The sequence below is a fragment of the Fusarium oxysporum genome, chromosome IV (genome assembly GCF_013085055.1).
Source record: "Fusarium oxysporum Fo47 chromosome IV, complete sequence".
Lineage (NCBI taxonomy): Eukaryota > Fungi > Ascomycota > Sordariomycetes > Hypocreales > Nectriaceae > Fusarium > Fusarium oxysporum.
The window spans coordinates 4,460,718-4,482,678 of record NC_072843.1 but is presented as its reverse complement, the minus strand read 5'-3'; the positions used below and the strand labels follow the sequence as shown (position 1 = coordinate 4,482,678).

At 40.1% G+C, this 21,961-nt stretch overlaps 4 protein-coding genes across 4 annotated transcripts; 2 read left to right on the top strand and 2 right to left on the bottom strand.

Moving 5' to 3' along the window:
- The first annotated feature begins 753 nt into the window (after positions 1-753).
- On the top strand, positions 754-3,707 carry FOBCDRAFT_222202 (uncharacterized protein). Its single transcript, XM_031177981.3, has 4 exons — positions 754-1,519; positions 1,569-2,291; positions 2,343-3,510; positions 3,568-3,707. The coding sequence occupies exons 1-4, from the start codon at positions 790-792 to the stop codon at positions 3,641-3,643; spliced, it is 2,697 nt and encodes an 898-aa protein (XP_031043868.2). The 5' UTR covers positions 754-789; the 3' UTR covers positions 3,644-3,707.
- A 388-nt stretch (positions 3,708-4,095) lies between these two features.
- Positions 4,096-5,774, bottom strand: FOBCDRAFT_181784 (major facilitator superfamily domain-containing protein; the record flags this gene model as incomplete). The annotated part of the gene is made up of 3 exons (XM_031177983.2): positions 4,096-4,639; positions 4,693-4,926; positions 4,975-5,774. 3 exons carry the CDS (start codon positions 5,772-5,774, stop codon positions 4,096-4,098), a joined length of 1,578 nt encoding a protein of 525 aa, XP_031043870.2.
- Positions 5,775-17,109: 11,335 nt separating this feature from the next.
- Positions 17,110-18,487, bottom strand: FOBCDRAFT_222196 (glycosyl hydrolase family 61-domain-containing protein). Its single transcript, XM_031177985.3, has one exon. The coding sequence runs from the start codon at positions 18,288-18,290 to the stop codon at positions 17,241-17,243; it is 1,050 nt and encodes a 349-aa protein (XP_031043872.2). The 5' UTR covers positions 18,291-18,487; the 3' UTR covers positions 17,110-17,240.
- A 2,098-nt stretch (positions 18,488-20,585) lies between these two features.
- Positions 20,586-21,961, top strand: FOBCDRAFT_160156 (RTA1 like protein-domain-containing protein). Its single transcript, XM_031177986.3, has 3 exons — positions 20,586-21,002; positions 21,078-21,385; positions 21,461-21,961. Exons 1-3 carry the CDS (start codon positions 20,771-20,773, stop codon positions 21,905-21,907), a joined length of 987 nt encoding a protein of 328 aa, XP_031043873.2. The 5' UTR covers positions 20,586-20,770; the 3' UTR covers positions 21,908-21,961.

Here is a 21,961-nt window from a genome sequence, read left to right as displayed (position 1 = left end):
AGCTGCAAGCCACCTCTCGATGGTGGAAGTGTTATCAATGTGTAAATCAGCATATCTATCCTGATCCAGATCTTTTTAAGACAGGTAGCCCGCTTTCGCGCGTCTCTTGACCGCCATGATGTTTTTAACGGCCATGCGATCGAAAAGATCCTAAAGTTGAAGGCCTTCTCTCAAACTATGAAGCCCATCATGCTTGGTGTGCTATGAGAAACGTTTCTCATACCCTGCAGTACAATTGAAACGGCTGTTGAAAAGTAGTGCCAGATTATACTAATACCTGAGTCTTTTTCAACGCAGACAGTCAGGATTTGGAAGAGGTTGAGAGGTATCGAAAATGGCTGCTGGGAGGTGCGCGCGATGCAATTGTACGGGCCGGGACGACAAGTGAATTGGAAGAGGGAATTGGTCCAAATAGAATGAACCTATCTGTGTAGCTCTTGCGAGGCGAGAGAGAGGGCGGAGTTATATCAATGTCTCTACTTTAAAACTTATAAAAAGAGTATTATTATGAAGAGAAGGATATATATATATAAAATGCTATATTATAATACATAAATTTGCGTCCATGTTGCATAGGGGTGCTAAGTAAGAATATTAGTTAAACTTAATCGCGCTGTTTCGCGTTCGTCGAGCCCTGTTGAACATGAATTACATAATTGAACCAACCGTCTGTGAGGGGTAATTATCATGTGACTCTTCCATTTTAGAAAACGCAGCTCCCAACGCTTAAAATAAACAGTAGCTTTTACCCCTCTTAAATCTAACACAATCTATTAAAAGGCTATCAGCATGGATTCCTCTGGAGATGAAAACTCGAAGCCTAATACTTTAACATTTTCTAGCGAAACTGAGGATATTTTCTCCGATCTGGCGTTCCTCAATGTAGAGCAATCGGGCTCATTGGATGATCAGATTGACCACTGGTTGCGAGCTCCTCCCGCTGAGCCTATTGGACAGGAATCATTGCTATCGGGCAACACTGAGAGCAGTGAACTACTTGAAAATGACATGAGCCTCTCAGGTTTAGCTTTTGATAGCCTCAACCCTAATATCCTGCATCTCCCATCTGCACCTGTCGACACTGGCGATTATCCCGCAACAGCAACCAGCTCTATGGGTGAGGGGACTTCTCAAAGCTCTATACAGACCGGCAAATTGGGTGCAAGATTTACTCAGGATACAGTCAAAATCCTGAGAAAATGGTTTCTGACCCATGGCCATCATCCATTCCCTGATGAGAATGAGAAGAAGATACTTCAGCAGCAGACTAATCTCAGCAAATCCCAAATCATGAATTGGTTTGCTAATGCACGGCGTCGCGATAAAATATCCCGATCTAGAGACGATTTACCTTGCCCTACAAAGGCGATGGATATGCCCCGAAGGCCAGACACTCCAGCTCCTCGTAGAGCCACAGACTCGATGAATCCACTAGAGCGGTGGGTGGAGTCGCCGCCAGAAAATGAGCCTGCCTCAGCCGTTGACATTGCCCGAGCTATTGCCTCCAGCCCGCCAGCTTGTATGGATCCCACATTGCGTTTATATCAATACTGACGCATAATCTATAGCATCATCTGATTCTAGTCAGACCTGGGGTTTCTCAAGGAGCACAGATGGTTCAAGCGGCAGTAGGGGCTCACGATCATCAGCCGATTCGCATGGTAGTCGATCCATAGAAGGACTATACGATCCCTTGGTGAACATTCGCTCACGCCGTAGAAGAAGAAAAAGAGCCACGAAACAGGGTAATAGGCGGACGGTATTGATGAATCATGCAAAGAAATTTCCGTGCACATTCTGCACGCAGAGCTTTGCCAGAAAATACGACTGGCAACGACACGAGAACTCAGTGCACCTACCATTAGAGAGGTGGATTTGTTGTCCAGAGGGCCCGCTGATGAACAACCCTACGAACCATGATATCCTATGCTGTGTCTTTTGCGGCCTGGCTGATCCTGATGATTCGCATATTGAGAGCCATCACTATACAGCATGTCAGAAACGAACCGTCCCTGAGCGGTCGTTCAATCGTAAGGATCATCTCCGCCAACATTTGCGAATGTTCCACCAGAATGCAAGCTTTATTGAGTGGTCAATGATGTCATGGAGGATTAAAGTACCTGCCATTCGCTCTCGCTGCGGCTTCTGCGGTCACCAGATGGCAGATTGGGAAGCTCGTGTGGATCATATCTCTGACCATTTCAAAATGGGAAAGTCAATGGCCGACTGGCAAGGCGATTGGGGGTTTGACCCTGAGATTGCAGAAATCATCGAGAATGGAATGCCTCCCTGTACAGTTGTTGCCTCCCATGATTGAAGCGATTTTGCCTAACTAATATTAGATCTCATCGAATTCGAAAGATCCACACCTCTGCCTTTCGAAGGAGAGAAGACTTTGGCCGCTACTCCCTGTAGCGCCTATGAACTACTAAAACTTGAACTGTCATATTTCATGCAGAGATTCTACGAAGATAAGTCATGTATCCCATCCACCAAGGATATGCAGCTCGAAGGTTGCAGAATTATTTTAGCTTCCGAGACTATGAGCCAGAGCTCTCACTTACCTGTCTCTTGGCTACGTGACTTGATATTCTCAGATCCCAAAGTCTCACAGGATGCACGGTTCAGTCCGATCCGAACAGCTACCGAGTCGAGATTTTATCCAATTGAGGTCAAGGGAAAAAACACTCTATTCGAATCATGTCCATTTGAGAAGCAGCTCCTTGATACTGTTTCGTCAAAATTATCTATAACTCCATCTTACTATTTAAACGACCAGGAAATTAGACAGCAAAGCTGTTTGATCATTGGGCAAATGGAAGATGTCTCAATCACGCCTTCGGAATTTATTGCAACATGGTTGCTCAACTTGATACACTCCGAAGATAGCTGGATCTCGTTATTCCGACAACGTGCCAATATTCCCCGAAGCCCCGAGCATGAGTGCAATGAAGCTACAACAAACGATTTCCAGGCCAGCATTCATGATTACAGCCGAGTTGATCAAGCGCTCGTAACATACTTGGAACAACAAAGGCACCTTGGTATTGAGCCCAGCAACGATGACCTTAGGAATCAAGCTCGAATCGCTGTGAATCAGAGTCATGACAGATGGTTCCAGACAACAGCTGATAACGACTTGTGGCTGCACTCTTTTAGAAAAAGATATCCGCCCATGCCGAACGAAGACATCTCCTTGACTTCAGCACAGAACGCTACGACGAACTATACGCCCACCACTAACACGGCCACGACATTAAACGCCATTTCAGGCCCTAACAAATCTCGACATATCCCGTTATCAAGCGCTGACCACGAGACTCTCCTGAATGCCCGCTCTCTAGTCTCGGGAGCCACACTTTTTGCAGCTAACGACTGGAACTTTTACCACTGGCTCGAGGATGACCTTCGTCGCTGGGCTATATCGACCATGTCGCCTCATAACCCCGCGCAGCATATCCCGTCTGATGAGGAGTTCCAGCATCATGCTCGGATGGCGACGTATAACGAGTAAGGATCAAGTAGCTCCTCGCCGTGATATAGAGCACGCTGACTAACGCAATATAGAGATGATCCGTTTAACCAGACTATTGCGGATAACCCTATTTGGCTGGGAATGCTTAAGAAGTCATTAAATATATAATAGGGTTAGGAAGGATTAGGTTACGACTTTTTATAAAGATGAATCGGGTTGAACACTCTGTAAATTATGTTATATTAAATTTAATAGATAAGTTAATATATTCAATAAGTAAGTATTGTAATTCATTTTTTACCTTGGATTTTCTGAGGGACCATGTGTCCAAGGATCTTGGGGTCTCGTGGCACAAGATTGATGGAGTGGGAGAAGAAGTAATTTAAGGAGATCAATGCGGATGAGTAGTGGCTTGAGCCGAACGATGAGGAGAGGAAGAGGTTCATGAGCATGCTGGAGGGTGGAAGCCTGCATAAGGATCTTTAAAGCATTAGCGTTTCTATATGGTCTTCCTCTGTCCGCCTTTTTTGCTCTGTAATCCTGCTCCCCTTTTTGGTATGTTTATTTATTAACCTACGGCTGCTGGTTCTAGACTTTTATTCCAAACTGCACATCAACTTTTAATCCTGCTTTAATCCGATCTTGCCTATCTTTCGCAGCCCAGCTCCAGCAATGATAACACATGCCATCATAAAGGCAAACATGGTCCAGAAACTTGCCCGGTATCCCTTCATGAGAACCTCAGGAGGCTTTATCCCACCATGATCTTTGGACACTAGCGAAGAAACGACTTGCATAACGGCCAAGCCAAAGGCGTTTCCAAACTGGGCTGCAGTATTAAATACAGCCCCAGCGACGGACTGCTTATCCTCAGGGAATATGTTGGTGATGATAATTAGACCTACGGTAAAGAGCACATCGACGGAAAATGGCATAAATAATTGGGCAAAGAATGCGCTGGCCCAGTAAGACCAGCTCGGCTGGATGGTTGCCATGAGTAAGGGAGAGCCAGCAGAAAGGAGGGAGGTTACGACGACGAGCCAGAGTGCTGGAACCTTATGCACAAAGAGGCCCGTGGAGAAGTTGAGAATCACCCCAACCACCATGCTTGGGAGAATGCGGATCGCGGTTTGGAGGGCCGATAGATGCTGGATTTCTTGGAAGCTATGATTCGGGTCAGTCATCGATCACCACTGTCTCAATGGAAGAAAGCTTACAAGAGACTGGCAAAGAGTTCTAGCGAGGTCAATACTCCAAAGGATAAGGCAATGGTGGCGCAGATGCTAACAAATGCAGAGTTGTCCCAAAACGAGTTAGGGATGAGAACCGGTAGGTCTAAATTGTGCTGGCGATGCATCCAGCCGATGAACAACGGCAAAGCCAAAACCCCAAGGCAGAGGATAACGATGGTGCCGGGCTCTTTGATGTGGTAAACATCCGTGCTGATGATGCTGCGAAGATGGTTAGCGGCGATCAAGACGAGACATCAGAGCACTCACGCGAGGAAGTACGAAATCAGGGCCATAAAGGCTGAGGCGAGCAAAGCACCGACCCAGTCAACCTTTGTCTTCAAGCTATGCACAATGTCCTGAAGAGTCCCGAGTGGAGCAGGTTTAGGTAAGGACCAAAAGCCGATAACTGAAAGTAGTAGAGTGATGCCTCCATAGAGATACCATGCCGACCGCCATCCAATCGTGTCAACCAGAATACCTCCAATAACAAGGCCAACTGAGAAGCCGAGCGGTTGACTCAGCCCGAGGCAAGCAAAAGCAAGGTTGCGTCCCCGACCTCGAGGTAAAATCTTGGTGACGAGGGATACAGAGCTGGACAAGTGCAGAGCCAGGGCAACACCTTGCAGTGCTCTCAGGACAACTAATTCCTCGCCTTTTTTGATAAATGCACATGCAAGCATGAAGGCGCCGTTGGCGGTACATCCAAGCAAGTCAACTGATCGTGGACCCAAAACATCAGCAACAGCACCAGCAAGAAGCAGCGTAGATGCTGTTGCTAGCCCAGGAACAGAAGATGGCCAAAATGCAAGTGACTGGGGCAAATTGAGGTCTTCTGTTATTCGAGGGAGACCGACAACGATGATACTGTTGGCAGCGCTTGAAGCAAAATTGACACCAGAGAGCTGGAAGGTCACAGCCGCCTTCCGGAAGCGCGAGGCAGGTCGGACATGTTCGCTATCGGAACATTGAGAGACACTGTCGGTGCTGGGCGATTGAGTGTCGCTTCCGGACTCGAGCGCCGGCTGTGGAATTGACGGCAAAACCAGAGCTTCCGTTTGAGTCGCCATACTGATTCGTCAATGGTGTTGAATGAAGAGGTTACCAAGAAGGTTGTTATGTCAGTCAATAAGAGCCATCACATAAATATGGCCCATGAAAACCGCTGACTCTCGCTGGCGTCATTGCGCCCTGTCCATTCTTTCGCGCTTCACAATGTGTAGACCACGCCCTACCACGGTGGGGAAAATGTCAAAAAGGATTATGGGGGGACAAGACATTTCCCCGAAGCGAGGCGAGGCAGGCCTAAATCTTCCAGGCCGTAGCGAATCTTAGCCAAATGCCAAGGCCACTAACCATTAGAACTTGTATTTTAGGACAGCTAAGCCTATTCTTATCGTTACTGTTTCTATTACCTATTTCTTTTATAATATATAATTATAAGGGAAATCCTTATAAATCTAGGTTAAGGATAAATTATATTATTATTTACTCTTTTAGATTAGTTAGTTTTTATAACTTTAAAATCTAATTACTTTATAATTAAATATCTTACTATTTATATTATAACTTTATTTATTTAACTTAATAGATTTCTATAGTATAGTAAGTTATTAATATTAAATTATATATAGGGGCTTAAAGGGTATAAAGGATTTTAGGTTTATTTTGTTACAATCCTAGCAGTTATATCACGTATACCCCACATTTTCTTCTAATCACGAATGGTTACTATACACTAAGAGATTCCATAAGTAACCGCTAAGGCCCGGTTACTAGCGCCTAACCAGAAACACCAGTGATTCTCAGGAATTACCAGTGACCCTAGGAATCACTTAATAACTGCCTTCCTAGGCCGTGACTATATTTAAGTATATAGAATATATTTATTAGCACTTTTATAGAACTTAGCTTACTAGCTATTAATAAAGTATCTTTATATTAATAAGCCTAATATATATTACTTAATTATTAAGAGATATAATACTTTGCACTACTTAGCACTATGCCTTATATTACCTGCAAATATAAACCTAGTATAGATTAGTTACCCTGTTTAGAAACCTAACCGTTATACATTAATAGCTCTTATTTAGAATATACCGCATAATACTAAGTAATATCTACGTAATAGCACCTACTACTCTAAACCGCCCTTTGACTGCAGGATATGCCTAGTATGTTACTCCCCCTGAGGAATTATAACCCCTCGCAGAAGAACTACAGGAAGTCCTAATGGAAATAGATAAAGAAGAGGAGGAAATTCAGAGTCCTCCTATCTATCTAAACTCCTATGAGGATAAGGTTAAGAAACTTAAGAAAAGACTTTATAACCTAGGAAAATAGTATAATACCCTCTTAGATAACGCCAAAAATAACGCCAAGATTGCGCAGAATAGGATCAAGGCTTTGGAGAAAAAGGTAGCCAACCTCGCGGAAATCACAGACTCACTTAGGAAAATAGCTAAGAAAAGTCAGAAGCTATATAAGGAATATATTAAGCATACCGCAGCTCTCACTGCTACCGGAAAAGACCCTAGAGAGATCCTTAGACCCTATCAGCTGGATTTATTTAACGGCGATGCCGATAAATTATAAGGATTCCTTACCAGTCTTTAGAGCTACTAAATATACTACCTGATTTAGTTTACTACTAAGGAACTAAGGGTTTAATATAGAATAGGATTTCTTAAGGATAAAGTGCTATAAATAATAAAACCTATTATCTATAACTATATTAATAATCTACCTAATAAATAATAGTAAGTAACTAAATATATCTACGGAAAGTATAAATACTTTAAATCTAAACTTAAGAATACCTTTAGAATTATAGATAAAAAACAAATAGCAGAAATAAAGATCTAATAACTTAAGCAAAGAGGATTAGCTGCAGACTACCTAGCTAAATACTGCTACCAGGCAGCCAAGCTGAACTAGGGCAAAGAAGCCTATATGGCATAAGTCTACTTAGGACTTAAATCTAAAGTTAAAGATGCTATAGTAAATATCAGGCCTAAGCCAAAGAATTTAAATAAACTTGCCAGTATTACTATAGAAATTAATAATTAATAGTATAAATAATACAGAGAAAAACAAGCAGAGAAGCACAGAGGATTATATAACCCCTAATAGAATACTAAATAGTAAAATGCTAATTAAGGATGTAAAAAACATATTGACACTTAATACGGCACCGAACTAGGACCTATAGTCCTCGGGGCTATACAGAGAGATAATAACAGAAAACCCCGCGATATATCTAAAGTCAAATATTATAATTACAACAGGATAGGACATATGGCCAACAGATACCCAGAACCTAAGAAACCTTGGGATCCTAATTGAGGTAAGTAAACACTAGGAGTAACTAATAAATAGGACCCTTAGATGGCTATTAAGACCTAGATACTAGGAATAATACGAAGCCTATATAATATAGCGGAAATTACCGCCCTGTATGAAGACTATATGCTAGCAAAGGAATAGAACCTATACCTAGATAGCTTAATCAGAGAACCCTAGGATATATTTCCTATCTACGAGGAAGTAAACAAGGAGAAACCAGAATTATAAACTAGGGAAATCTAAAATTAACTCTAGAGAGAAAGGTATGCATAAAGGATGCGAGACGAAGAAGCATACTGCAAAAGGATAATTAAATATAACAAGAGGAGAAAACAGAAACTTCGTGATAATCCTAAGTATAGAGAATGAATAAATGCTTGATATAGGAAATATAAGCAAGATAAGAAAAACGGCATATAAGATGGACCTACTGAAACCCTAGGCATGATGAGAGAATAAAGACTCTCTAAATAAGAAACCAAGGAGTACCTGGAATATCTATAAGGGAAGGAAGCTACCCCTAATAAGGATAAGTAACCTGAAGTACTTAAACAAGTGGATAATATCCCTGTTAGAGTTACCCTATAAGATACCGAATAGTTATTCCAGAAGGAATAAGAAGCAGGAGCAAAGACCTGCACCTACCACTATTAATAATCCTGTTATATAAGACACAGAGGAGGAGTAGCATAAGAAACCGCATATTATCTCTGCAAATAAGATAAACGCCTAGAACAGAAATGGCAATAACCATATAAATAACTATTTAATAAAATAGGTAATAGGATGTGGACTTCACCGGAAGACAGGTGCATCCAGAAAGCTAGGGAATATGGCGAGACTAGCAAGCTCGCACTACTGAATGCTTGCGCCTATTATATAAATAATGCCACGAATCTATACCACAAAGAACCAAGGTTTAACATTAAAGACGATGTAAGGATGTTCCTAATATACACGGAATATAAAGAGCTATCGTGGCTCTTATGTAAATATCATTAGTGCAAGGAACATAGACAAAACAAGGAAGACAACAACTGCTTTCCTGTAATAATTCCCGGTACACCAAATGATAAGCCCTATCTAGTAACCGAAACAGAGGGATACCTAGTATACCTATAGTACAAGAATCTCAGAGTAGCAGAATTACGATTCTACATGCCATACTACCGCGAGATCTAGAAAAATAAGAACCTCTGCGAAGGAATTAAGCAAATGACGCAGGAAATCACGGACGTTGAGGAAGAACTCGAAGCTCTGACCTTAAAAGAGGCTATGAAACAAGAAAAACACCAGGACATCTAGAGTATAATACGAGGAACTATCGAGCCCGGAGAAAGATTCGAAATTATCGACTTGGGCAAGTATTAAAAGGGGAAAGGGATAGAACCTATCTAAGAAGTATATAAATGACTCCAAGAATGGGAAAAGGACTATTAAGACCGAATTACTAGTAGGCAATACGATTACTTAATAAAGGAACCTTCGATTAATGACACCAGTTCAGAAGACACGATGTCAGACAGTGAACTCAAAGCTATAGAGGAATTCTTTAAAAAACCTTATAATACCAGAGGGAAGCCGATAGATAAATAAAAGAAAGCATGGCGATGATGGTGTAGATATAAGTTAGAACTTATAAAAGAATAATAAGAGTTAAGTAAGGTAGATTATATTAAAGGATATATAGATCTAGAGAAATATTAATAACTATACCTTGAAAACATCAGAGCGTTATATAATAGATAAATAATAGAATCTAAAAGATATAAAGTATATCTAAGGATACCAGAAGAGCAGTATAAAGAATTAGAAATATGCTTTTAATAATAACTATTCGATAATAAATTCATTAATAATTATATTAACAGCAAAGAGAGCGCAAATAGCAGCTGCAAATAAACTTATAAGGATACCTCAGGAAAAGAAGTATACTTCCTATAATAATAGAGCCACAGGAAAGCGCTAAATAAGGATAAATAAGACCTATACCTATAAGTGCTCTAGGAGCTATATAAGATAATAGACCTAATCGCCTAGTGCTATAAGCTTAAATTAAGGGAAGATAGCTAAACGCATAGATTAATAATAGAGTAAAGAAGAACTTTATTAATCTAAGAATAGTTATAAAGCTAGGATTACTATAGAAAAAGAAGTAATTATTATACTGACTTATGAATATAAAAGGATAGTACTTTAACTATAATAATAGTATTATAGATTAAGAGATTAATTACCTTAAGGTCTATATTAGAGAAAAGAATTAAGGAATAAGCTTTAATATTATACCTCTAGGAGAGAATATAGATATTCTATTAGGTATAAACTGGCTTAGATAATAAAACCTGCATATTAACTAGAGGACTAGCCAGGTTATCTTTCCTAGTAACCCTAATAGCAACAGTAAAACGATTATAATAAGTAAGAAGAGATCTTAATCTACGACTAAAGGAGAAAGCATAGACTAGGATAGAATAAAGATTCTACTACCTCTAAAAGGAGTATAATATAAGCATAAGAAAGGCCAGAGAAGTAAAACAAAGATCCTAGGTATTCTCTAATAATAAGATCCATAAAAGGCTAGATTACTAACTATAAGCTAGGACTAACTTAGAAATATTCTAAAGGAATATTAAATATATAATAAACTATTCGGAGAAGAACTAGAAATAGGGTTACTAAAATATAGCAAATAGGACTATAAGATTAGTCTTATAGATAAAAAACTACTATTCTAGAAGCTATATCTACTTAACTAAAGGGAATTATAAGTTTAATAAAAATATATTAATAATATGTTATAGAAAGGCTATATTAGGGAATTAAGCTTATTAGCAGTATTAGTAATATTCTTTATATTAAAGAAGAACGGAGAGGATTAACTAGTTGTAGACTACCAACTAGTTAATATATACACTAATAAGGACCAAACCCTACTTCTACTTATTACAGAACTTAAGGACCGGTTATAAGGCAAAAAGATCTTTACAGCTCTAGACCTTAAAGGCATATATAACCTTATCTATATTAAGGAAGGAGACGAATAGAAGATAGTATTTAGAACCAGATTCGGATTATTTAAATACCTGGTAATGCCCTTTGGTCTTACTAATATACCTATAATATTTTAGCAGATAATTAATAGTATACTTTAATAATACCTTAATATCTTTATGGTCTATTACCTAGATAATATCCTAATCTTCTTAGATAATAAAGAAAAATATAAGGAATATATCTATAAGGTCTTAAAAACACTATAAGACGCCAAGCTATTAGTTAAACCAGAGAAGAGTCACTTTTATATTATAAAGGTAAACTTTTTAGGATATATTATTATATCTAGAGAAATCCGAATAGAGAAGAAGAAAGTATCTGCAGTAGCAGAATAAAAGGTACCTAGTAACATTAAGGAAACATAAGCCTTCTTAGGCTTTGCTAACTACTACAGATGATTTATTAAGGACTTCAGCAAGACTGCGAATCCCTTAACAGAACTTACAAAGAAGGATAAACCCTTTGCCTAGAATAATAAGGCATAAGAAGCCTTCGATAGGCTTAAATAATTAATCCTTAGTAAACCTGTATTAGTAATATTTAATCTAGATAAAGAAATTAAACTAGAAACAGATTTATTAGATTATATGCTAGGAGGATAAATTAGTTAATAAGATAATATAGGAAAATTGCATCTTATTGCCTTCTATTTATATAAATTACATAAAGCAGAACTTAACTACCTAATCTATAATAAAGAGTTTTTAGTAATTATTAACTATTTTAAGGAGTTTAGATACTACTTAATAGGAAGTAAGCACTAGGTTAAGGTCTATACTAATTACTAGAATATCTTATACTTTGCTATAATATATAAACTTAATTAATAATAATTATATTATATAGAGTACCTATATAAATTTAATTTTATAATTATTTACTATAAGAGATCTAAAAATAGAAGGGCAAATACAATTAGTTAATAACCAGATTATAATACTAGCATTACTAAAGTAAAAAAATAAGTATTAGAGAAAAATAATAAGGGAGAATATTAATTTACCTAATAGATGTAAATACTGAGATAGATATAAGTAGAAGCTACTAAGGAAATCCCAGGAGATTTATAGGAGTTTATCTAAGAATTTTATATATACCTGCTATATGGATATTAAGGAGTTACTAAAACCTTGAAATGACTAATGCAATAAGGATACTAAATTATATAAAAGGCAGTAGAAGAGGTTATTAGATAATGTAATATTTATGCTAAAATAAAAGCATAATAATATTTTTTTTTTTTTTTTTTTAAGTTTATAAGTCAGCCTCAAAAGGTATATCCAAGCATCTCCAAAGTCTAATATAATTTAAACATTTATTACCCCTCAGCAGGCAAAGCTTCATTAAGTCAATATCATCATAGTTAGCTGCCTCAATTGCAGCCTGAACCTAGCTGCACATAACCCAGCTGGAGAGCATTACTTGCTCTTCAGCTGGCCCCTATCTTCTTCCTGCAACCCACTTCAAAGGCCACTCTTTCGCCGACCCCTGCAGATACCACGCTTAAATCATCCACCGCGCTTCCACTTCTTGGGTCAGCCAGAGGCTAAGCAGTAGAGGCCGCGCCGCAAACTCACCAGTAAGCGATCCGATCCGACTTCCCCTTTATTTACCTTCTGATTGCAACCGCTAACAGCATCATAGCTTCACTGTCATGATGCTCAGAAGAAGCCTGCAGGCACCCGATCCCGACGGGTGTTATCTGACGAAAGGTCACAATGTGACCTGTAAAATCGAGCAAGCTATCAAGAAAGATGATTACGGCGAGCTTCGTGATATGGCGATAGAAATCAGAATAGACTGGGGAAAAGAGGATGATGCCGGCTGCGTTAGATTGGCAATCTTTAGTTGCGAGATCCTCCTGCTCTTATGGCCTCGCCATCAGCTAATCGATAAAGACTTCCTTGATCGCGAGATAGAGCTGCTTTGTAAGCTAGAAGGGAAGTTGCTCAGAGGGGTGAATCCAAGCCGGAGGGAAAGGGAATTCGTCAAGGCCCTTCGCCTGGGCGGCTTGCACGATGAGTGGCTCAAGGCCATCCGGTGGCAGGCCAAGAAGGTACTGGAGAAGACTGAACCTTGATGAGAGGGGGACGGCGTACCGCGTGATCTGGGATGGAAGAGGGGTAATCGTGTGGTTTTGCAGAGAAATGGGAAGAAGATGTATTGAGTTTTATGTAAGTTCAGTTGCCTAAAGTCAAAGACCTGAAGTCGTGACGTCAGCGTCGGCGGCGTAAAGAGGGTCAAATGGGTCACGGGACACAGCACGTGACAGATTCAACGGATCAGCCAAACATCAGTGCACCATCAATATAAACAAGGGGTATAATAATATAAACCCTACGGAGAACTATAACTAATCGAAGTCGCAGAGTAACTATAGAGTTTAATTATAATAGACTTTATAACCAAATTACCGTTATCTAAAGACCCCTTAATTAGAATCTTCTATGATAGTATTATAGTTATTATAGATAGACTTATAAAATTCTTAATCTACTTACCCTACAGAGAGGCAATAGATACAGAAGTTATGGCCTATATCTTCTACGATAGGGTAATAAGAGAACGAGGATTACTAAGGGAAATCCTATTAGATAGAGGACTAATATTTGCCTTAAAATTTTAGTAATCACTTATAGTACTTATAGGAGTTAAATACCGATTTATAACAGCTTTTAGACCGCAGGCAGACGGCTAAATAGAATAAATAAACTAAGTACTAGAATAGTACCTTTGGTGTTATATTAATTATAAGTAAGATAACTAGGTTAAGAAATTACTAAATACTTAGTTAGCCTATAACACCGCTTATAACAAAAGTATAAAACTTATGCTATTTAATATAAACGCCGGATTTATACTAAATATATATTATAACGCTTAAGAACCTAAGAATATAAACCCTGCAGCTATTATTATAAGCGATAAGTTAAAGGAAATATATAATGAACTTAAGATAGAACTAGAATTCATTAGAAAAAGGATATAAAGATATTATAACCCTAAAAGGTTAAAGGGACTAACCTTTAAGGAGGGGGATATAGTCTACTTATCTATAAAAAACATTAAAACAGACCGACTAAGTTATAAACTAGACTATAAGTACCTAGGACTAGTTAAGATTAAATAAAAGACAAGAAAGGATTAATACAAACTAGACCTACCCTCGAATATCAGATATCACCTAATTTATTATATCTCAATGCTAGAATCAGCCGCCGACATAATACACATTAAGACCAGCAATAAACCATAATAAATCACAGGACCGGAAGTCTATAAGGCAGAAGTAATCAGAAAGATGGAAAAAATTAACAGGTAAAAGATATATCTAATCAAATGGAAGAACTACCTAGAAAACGAAAACACCTAGGAACCAATAAAACACCTCGCTAATGCCTAACGACTCCTAAAGAACTTCTATTAAAAACCAAGGATAGATCTAAGATAGCAGACCAATCGATAAGATCTACTACACCAGCCTCGATTAACTCTACCATAGTAGAAGAATCAGAAGGTGTAACTAAGTTTTCTGCCTTCTTATGCTTACTTATTAACTCAGTATCCCGCTTAAGAGCCTTTAGACCCTTAGATTAAATAAGATACTTCTAATAATAAAGATATATTAACTTAGATAAATGCTTATTTAATTAATGCTATAATTAAATAAGCTCCTCCTTAGTAGCCTCTTTATTAGCCTTAATACGATTTTTCTCTTAAACTAAATAATCTGCTACCTAGGGGTTAGTAAAATATCGCATGCAAAGGAAACACATAAATAAACCCTCAGTTAAGGTCATACCTTTACTATTATAAGTATAACCCCGATAGGTATACTTAAAATAGTTCTTCTACCTATCCTTTATTATATATTTAGTATAATTTTTAATGCATAAGGAATAAGGCATGATTTCATAACCAGTAGAAGCAATAAGTTTTACATAGGCAAGACGATGCTAAGTTTCTAGAGATAATATAGTTAATATAAGAATAATTACAGAGTTAAGTTTTATACACCAGGGGGGAACTAATAATACGATAGATAAGCAAGGTCTCGAGGATAAGGCCAGGAGAGGGGAGAGATTATATTACAATCCTAGCGGTTACGTTATATATACCTTATATTTTCTTCTAATCACAAATGGTTACTATGCACTAAGAGATTCTATAAGTAACCGCTAAGGCCTGGTCACTAGCACCTAACTAGAAACACTAGTAATTCTTAGGAATTACCAGTAACCCTAGGAATTACTTAATAACTGCCTTCCTAGGCCATAATTATATTTAAGTATATAAAATATATTTATTAGCACTTTTATAGAACTTAGCTTACTAGCTATTAATAAAGCATCTTTATATTAATAAGCCTAATACGCATTACTTAATTATTAAGAAATATGATACTTTGCATTGCTTAGCACTATGCCCTACGTTACCTATAAACATAAACCTAGTACGGACTAGTTACCCTGTTTGGAAACCTAACTGTTACATATTTAATAATTAAAAAAAAAATTTAATTAAAAAGTATTTAATTTAAAAAAAATATTATAAGATAAGGATTTCTTATTATATATACTTAGGTATTATATAAGCTTATTAACTATATTACTTATAATATTAGTAGTAGTTATAATTTAAAAAAGGGGAAGTTAAATTAAGTTACTTATTATATAATAGATAATTAAGGAATGCCTTTAAAGTAGGTTATAAAAAGAAGATTAAGGCCAGCTAAAAAGTAAGTAAGGCACTTTAGCTGGCATACATATAGCTAGATTTAGGCTATAATTATGGCACTTAAGTATAATAATACTAACTTAATAAAGTTTTATCTTTTAAGAGGTAAAAAGGAATAAAAATAATATAATTTAAAAAAATTAAAAATTATAATCTAGGTAATTAATATAGAAGTTTAATTAATTATACTTGTTATTATTAATATAGGCTAATATTATCTTATAAATTAATACTAAGAATATGACCTTTTAAGATCCCCAAGCAGTTGCGCATACAGCTGCTTCGACGCGCTCACCGCTCAGGTCTAACTGATGAAATGAAAAGTCGTCTATCTCTCCACACAACCCCATATGCTGCGCCATCCTGGCACTATGCTCTTGCAAGTGACGTGCAGCTTTATCTTTCCCTAGAGTAGTCCACGTCATACTCATCAAAGACGTTGCCGCCACAGTTGTCAGACTGTCAACATCTTTTTCTACATCGTAGATCCGCTCATCCGAGAACTTAGTAGGCAGCGTAGTGGCCATTAGCTCATAGTGTGCATAGCTTCGCTGTAAGGCGAGCTTAGTGATGACTGTTGAAAAGCGTAGACCTGGCAGTTCCGAAAACTCACAGTGACCTAGGCAAGAAGAGCGTTGACCAGCATCCGGGAGCAGAAGTTGTTCTCTACATTGACCAGATCATCTAGGAACAGATCGGTGTCGAAAAAGGCCCACCAGGGCTGGTTCATGTTCAGATACAAGGAGATAGCTTGCGTGGCAAATTGATTACTTATCGTGACAGTCGTCCAGTGCGAAATGTCGATATAGTGAAGGCAAGGGTCAATGGGAATACCATTGTTAACAGCAAAAGAAGCGCTGCAGCTGCCAATCACATCCTGCGGATAGATACTCTTGTCCAGCAGTAGTCTTGACACATTTTCCTGGAAAAGAGTTGATAGCCCTGTGCTTGAGTGACGCCGACATCAAGTGGCGGAATACCGAGGAGCTGTAAGTCCAATGATGCTGCTGTAAGGGGAGCTGGGAGCTTCCGTCGCTTCTCATTGGCTGCTTTCGCCACGTGTCTTTACCACTCCATAGGATGGCAATGCCTGTTATGAGTACTCCGTACCTTATGCTTAAAACGCTCTGGGTAGCTAATTTTATGGTAGTATGATTAAATGGCTAGTGTAGTATCAAAGAAACGTTGTGGTTATGCCTTGTTACTCGGTGCATTTCACTAACATTCGACATCGCGTTTAAATGGGCTCAAGTGTTTGGATTTTAATATTGTACATGGGCTCGACTTCTGCAAGCGCATTCACTATTATCTACATATAAAATAAGCCTGACCTTTCAAGGGTCAAATCTCCTCCATCAATACATCGTGTTTCTGCCAAGTGTATCTCAGATAACTTAGAACTGGCGGGCGTGGCGGCGAGCCTTCTTGGAGCCACCGTTCTTGGAGCGGAGCCAGTCAATGAAGGTGTCAAGAGTGAAGGTCTTAGGGAGAGCACCATCCTCAGTATCCTGCTCCTCAGCGACAGGGGCCTCAGTGGAAGGGACCTCAGTGGAAGGGACCTCGGCGGCCTGTGTAGCAGCAGCAGCGACAGAGGTCACAAGGCTGGTGGGAGTGACAGGAGTGGGAGCGACGGGGGTAGGGGCAGCAGGAGCAGGAGTCGAGATGGTTCCGTTGGAGGGAGTGTCGGGGACAACGGGCTTGGTGCCAGAAGCAGAACCGTACAGAGCAGGTCCAGGGATCTCATAGGTGGTGGAACCCTTGTAAGGGTCGAAGAGAATACCGGGCTCAGAGTCGGTGTAGAGCTCGGTGGTCAAGGTACCCTCAGGGTTATCGGTTCCAGAACCAGTGATGTCAATGTTGAAGCACTGAGGGTAGTTCTGAGCACCGTCCTTGGAACCAGCACCGTGGAGAGCGATGATCTCATGACGGAAGACGTAGCTACCCGCAGCAAGAGTCTCAGGGACAGTGGTAGTCCAGGTGTTGTTGTTCTTGATCAGATCGGCAGCAGCCCAGGTTCCATCCAGACCAGCAGCATCGATCTTGACCCACTTGAGAGTAGCAGGGTCAGCGGAAGTGCACTTTCCAGCGCACTTGGCAACGTAGGTCAGAACAGGACCGATGTGAGACTCGGGCCAGGCAGACCACTGGAACTCAACGGTACCACCAGCCTTGACGGAGAGAGAGCTGGTACCGGGAGCAGCCTTCTTGTGGCAGGCAATGTCGGAGGTGCCATAGTCGGAAGGGGGAACGAAGCCGTTGTCGAGGTTCTCAGCGGACCAAGCAGCAATGGAGGGGATCTCGCCGCCCTGCTGAGCCTTGTAGTAAGAGCTGAGGTCGTAACCGGGTTGGTAGGTTCCGTCGACCTTGATACCGGTGACAGTGCCGTGGGCGAGGGCGACGGAGGCGAAAGCGCCAGCGAGAGTAGCAGCAACCTTGAAAGACATGTTGATTTCTTTAAAAAAGGAGAGGATCGGTGAAGATGTTGAGAAAAGTCAGGTAAGAGTTTGAGAAAAGAGTGTAATAGACCAGCTTCACACAGTGAAGAGAAAGAATGGAATGGAATGTAGAAAAAAGAGTGAATGCACTGCACTTGAGATGAGAAACTAAGCTGAAGAAACGAAAAACCAGACGACAAGAGTTTCACGTTTATATATGTTTCTTCAACACATTTGGCCGAATTTAGTGATCAGCACCGTCGCCAAGAAGCATCTCAATTCACAGTGGTGGAAAAGCACGTCGTCTCAGCTTCGTGGAGCCGCACGCCGTTTTCGGATAAGGCCCCGGCCCCAAGCGCGCGGCAATAGGCCCAAGCTCCAGGGACTGTTACAGCTTCAGTTGGAATTCAAGGTTCATTGTTTTATGATTTCGTCTGGACTTGTTGATGGCGTAAGATGCACGTGGAAGGCCTGAGACTGCAATTTAATAAAATTTCCGCCTATCGAACTAATTGTTTAAGCTTATATCTGGGTCTCGCGACTTGTCGTTGTTGCTGACTGGAGGGTTTTCGCATTGGGCTAGTCAGGGGGAATGATGCAATCCTTCTTGTGTAGTTTCGTATATCGGAATGTGGGAGTTCTTGGGGAGCAGTCTCTTGAGTCGCTTCATATTCTGAGTGCCTGTCTCTTTGTGAAGTTTTGAGCGCTCGACACTGAACTTCAAAGACTTGAGTAAGTTTGCGATAAGCTTATAATATTTTTTGACTGATTGTTCCTCTAATTTGGGGCTAAAGTCTTCCGAGGTTAATGCAGTCACTGTTGAAGATCTACGTTTCATTGCCAAGGTTGTTATCAATCTGATCGCCCCTAATTCTTTACGCGGGTTGAGTCCTTGTACGCGGTTAACGTGCCCCTGTACCCTGTACCTGTCCGCTCACCTGGAACAGTACCTAGCTTGACCTTGCAAGGTCTAGAAAAGAGATCCCTGCTCCAGTTTGTCACTGGCGACATTCTATTCACCTGCAACGTTGGCCCTCGTCTTGACATCTCTTTAGATATTCGAAGGCAGAATGGATATCCTAAATTAGAAAAGATAATCCGAAGGGTTAGCATAATGGCATACTGATAATTAAGTGTTATTTTAGTGATCCGATTAGGTATAATTATGTTATAGTGTTATTAGTACCTAGATTCTGCTTTGTCGGATTTTAATGGATGAGCGGAAAACTGACAGTCTGATTTGCAGATGTAATTTGATTGTGGATCTCAAGATGAGAAAGACGTCGTGGCCGTGAAAGACAGCATTTTTTCCCCTTAATGCTAAAGGACATATACTTGACAACGGCCAAGTTCCTCTCCACGGTTACTGTATTTATGACGTTTCTCGTCCCCTGACTAAGCGGCTGCGGCAAAAATAATTTTTATCCCCGGACCCCTGTATGGGAAGTTCGGAACATGGACTTGACAAACCTCACTCGGAGATACGAGTAGATCTAACACTACCAATAGCTCTCATAAATATTACACGAAGAACGAATATTGCGTAAGGTCTTATCGCGATAGCACAGCTCTATTATGAAGAAATATATCTGCCGGCTAAATACCGTTGAATTGGCTTACATTTGAATAATTACGTGGATGGCATACTCATCGGTACCCGGTGTGCCGGCGGATTGTGCGGTAGTTGTCTTGACCCGTTTAGACAACTTTCTTATCCGTTTTAGCATTGCATAATACGTCAGAGACTCTAAATATGAGCTCATACCGGTTTTCGATGTTCGGCGCGGAATGTAAGGGAAGAACATTCCACCAGGTATATCGGCTGTCTTGTGATGTCGAATGCGTGAAGCTTATGTCGCCGGCTATTACGCAAGGGAGCAACAGCTACCAATAGAATGTTGCATAAGAGTCACATAAGTACCATGATTGGTGAGTCGCAAAGCCATTAGATAAGCGGCTGAGTTAACCGTACCATTCTGCCAAAGCATTACGCCTGGTACCTATTAAACTCAACATCGCAGCATTGCCGTTGTCATATCGCTTCTCTCTAAGACCACTGCTGTATTTTTTAGAATTATAAGACTTTATTTTGAAATTGAATAAATTGGTAAGTATTAAGGATAATAGCTGAAGGTCACCGTTCCTATTGAGATAGTTGGAAACATGTCAAACCGATTTCGTCTACCGGCAAGCCCGGAACTTGAGTTTTAACGTTTTTGACATTATTTAAATATAACCTCAAGGCCCAGCTGGCTGAGAATGGGCTCCCGCGGACACCGGGTGGGTAATGTCATAATCAGTCCACCTATATATACCAAAATGTCTCCCAATGCTTTCCATTACATCCTCATGCGAGCAGCATCCTTGATAGCGGGTAATATATTATTTACTGCAACTCTTATATCGCATGCTAACTCTACCCACAACTTACAATCCATAACTTCAAAACGAGCCAGACCGAAACGAACCCAGAGCTATCCTTTTTCGAGATGTCCAACAATACGGAAGCGTCGGGACCGCTCACTCAAGAACAAGTCGATGCACTGAGGTCAGGATGTCACAGCTTGATAAAAGGAATCGATACTTCCTATGGCTACGTCCCAACCTTGGGGGCTGGAATTGCATTCTGTGCTCTCTTTGGTCTGAGTCTTCTTGGCCACTCTGTCCAATTTATTAGGAAACGTCAGTGGACATCATTTGCTTTTGCAGTCGGAGCTCTAAGTATGTCAGACTCCTCTTCCATGATATCATACTCAATCAAGGAGAGTATGCATGTTGCTAATACCTATTAATTAGCGGAAGTCATTGGTTGGGCTGGTCGCACATGGTCAAGCGAATGTCCATACAACAACAACGCGTTCTTGATGCAGATTACAACTCTTATCATCGCTCCAACCTTCATCACGGCAGGACTCTACGTTATTCTCGGCGCTCTCATCAATCGTCTTGGTCGTGAATCGTCCGTGCTTGGACCTAGGATGTACGCAATCGTCTTTTTGACATGCGATATTATCGCTCTCATCATACAAGCTGTTGGAGGAGCCATGGCCTCCACTGAGTCAGATAAGATTAACGGTGATACAAAACCGGGAACAAACATCATGGTAAGCTCTATGCAGTCCTTTGTTGTTGCATATGGGAAAGGAAGCGCCAGTAACTAATATTGAATGATGTAATAGGTCGCTGGTATTGTCTTTCAGATGGCAGCCATGGTGGTTTTTGCTGTCCTAGTCATTGACTTTCTGAGGAGAGTCTTTGTCAAAAAGTCTTACTTGCAGACGAGGAAGAAAGGCCTATCTGATGGCAATACTTTGCCTAAGGCTTATACTTGGCTCTTGGCTGCAGTCTTTGTGTCCTTGACCATGATATTCATCCGAAGTATCTACCGAACTGTTGAACTTCTGCAAGGCTGGAGTGGTTACCTGATTACCCATGAAGGGTACTTTATCGGTTTAGATGGTGCCATCATGGTTGTAGCTATAGCGGTTTTTAATTTCTTCGATCCGGTCTATCTATTATGGGGCCAGGACGACAAACTGGCATCATCTTTCGAACAGAATGAGCTAAGGGGGATGGGAGGTGTTAGTATGGAGGGCTGGGATGATGCTACTATAGTGACTGACTAGAGGGGTGGTAAGTACCTCTAATATAGATTAAGGAAGATAAGCAATTATATAAAG

Excerpts from the sequence above, each read along its gene's own strand:
- FOBCDRAFT_222202 (XM_031177981.3), top strand. The coding sequence starts at position 790 with ATGGATTCCTCTGGAGATGAAAACTCGAAGCCTAATACTTTAACATTT. Across the intron at positions 2,292-2,342 it reads CGAGAATGGAATGCCTCCCT|ATCTCATCGAATTCGAAAGA; the intron begins GTACAGTTGTTG and ends AACTAATATTAG. Across the intron at positions 3,511-3,567 it reads CGGATGGCGACGTATAACGA|AGATGATCCGTTTAACCAGA; the intron begins GTAAGGATCAAG and ends AACGCAATATAG.
- FOBCDRAFT_222196 (XM_031177985.3), bottom strand. The coding sequence starts at position 18,290 with ATGTCTTTCAAGGTTGCTGCTACTCTCGCTGGCGCTTTCGCCTCCGTC.
- FOBCDRAFT_160156 (XM_031177986.3), top strand. The coding sequence starts at position 20,771 with ATGTCCAACAATACGGAAGCGTCGGGACCGCTCACTCAAGAACAAGTC. Across the intron at positions 21,003-21,077 it reads TTTTGCAGTCGGAGCTCTAA|CGGAAGTCATTGGTTGGGCT; the intron begins GTATGTCAGACT and ends CCTATTAATTAG. Across the intron at positions 21,386-21,460 it reads AACCGGGAACAAACATCATG|GTCGCTGGTATTGTCTTTCA; the intron begins GTAAGCTCTATG and ends ATGATGTAATAG.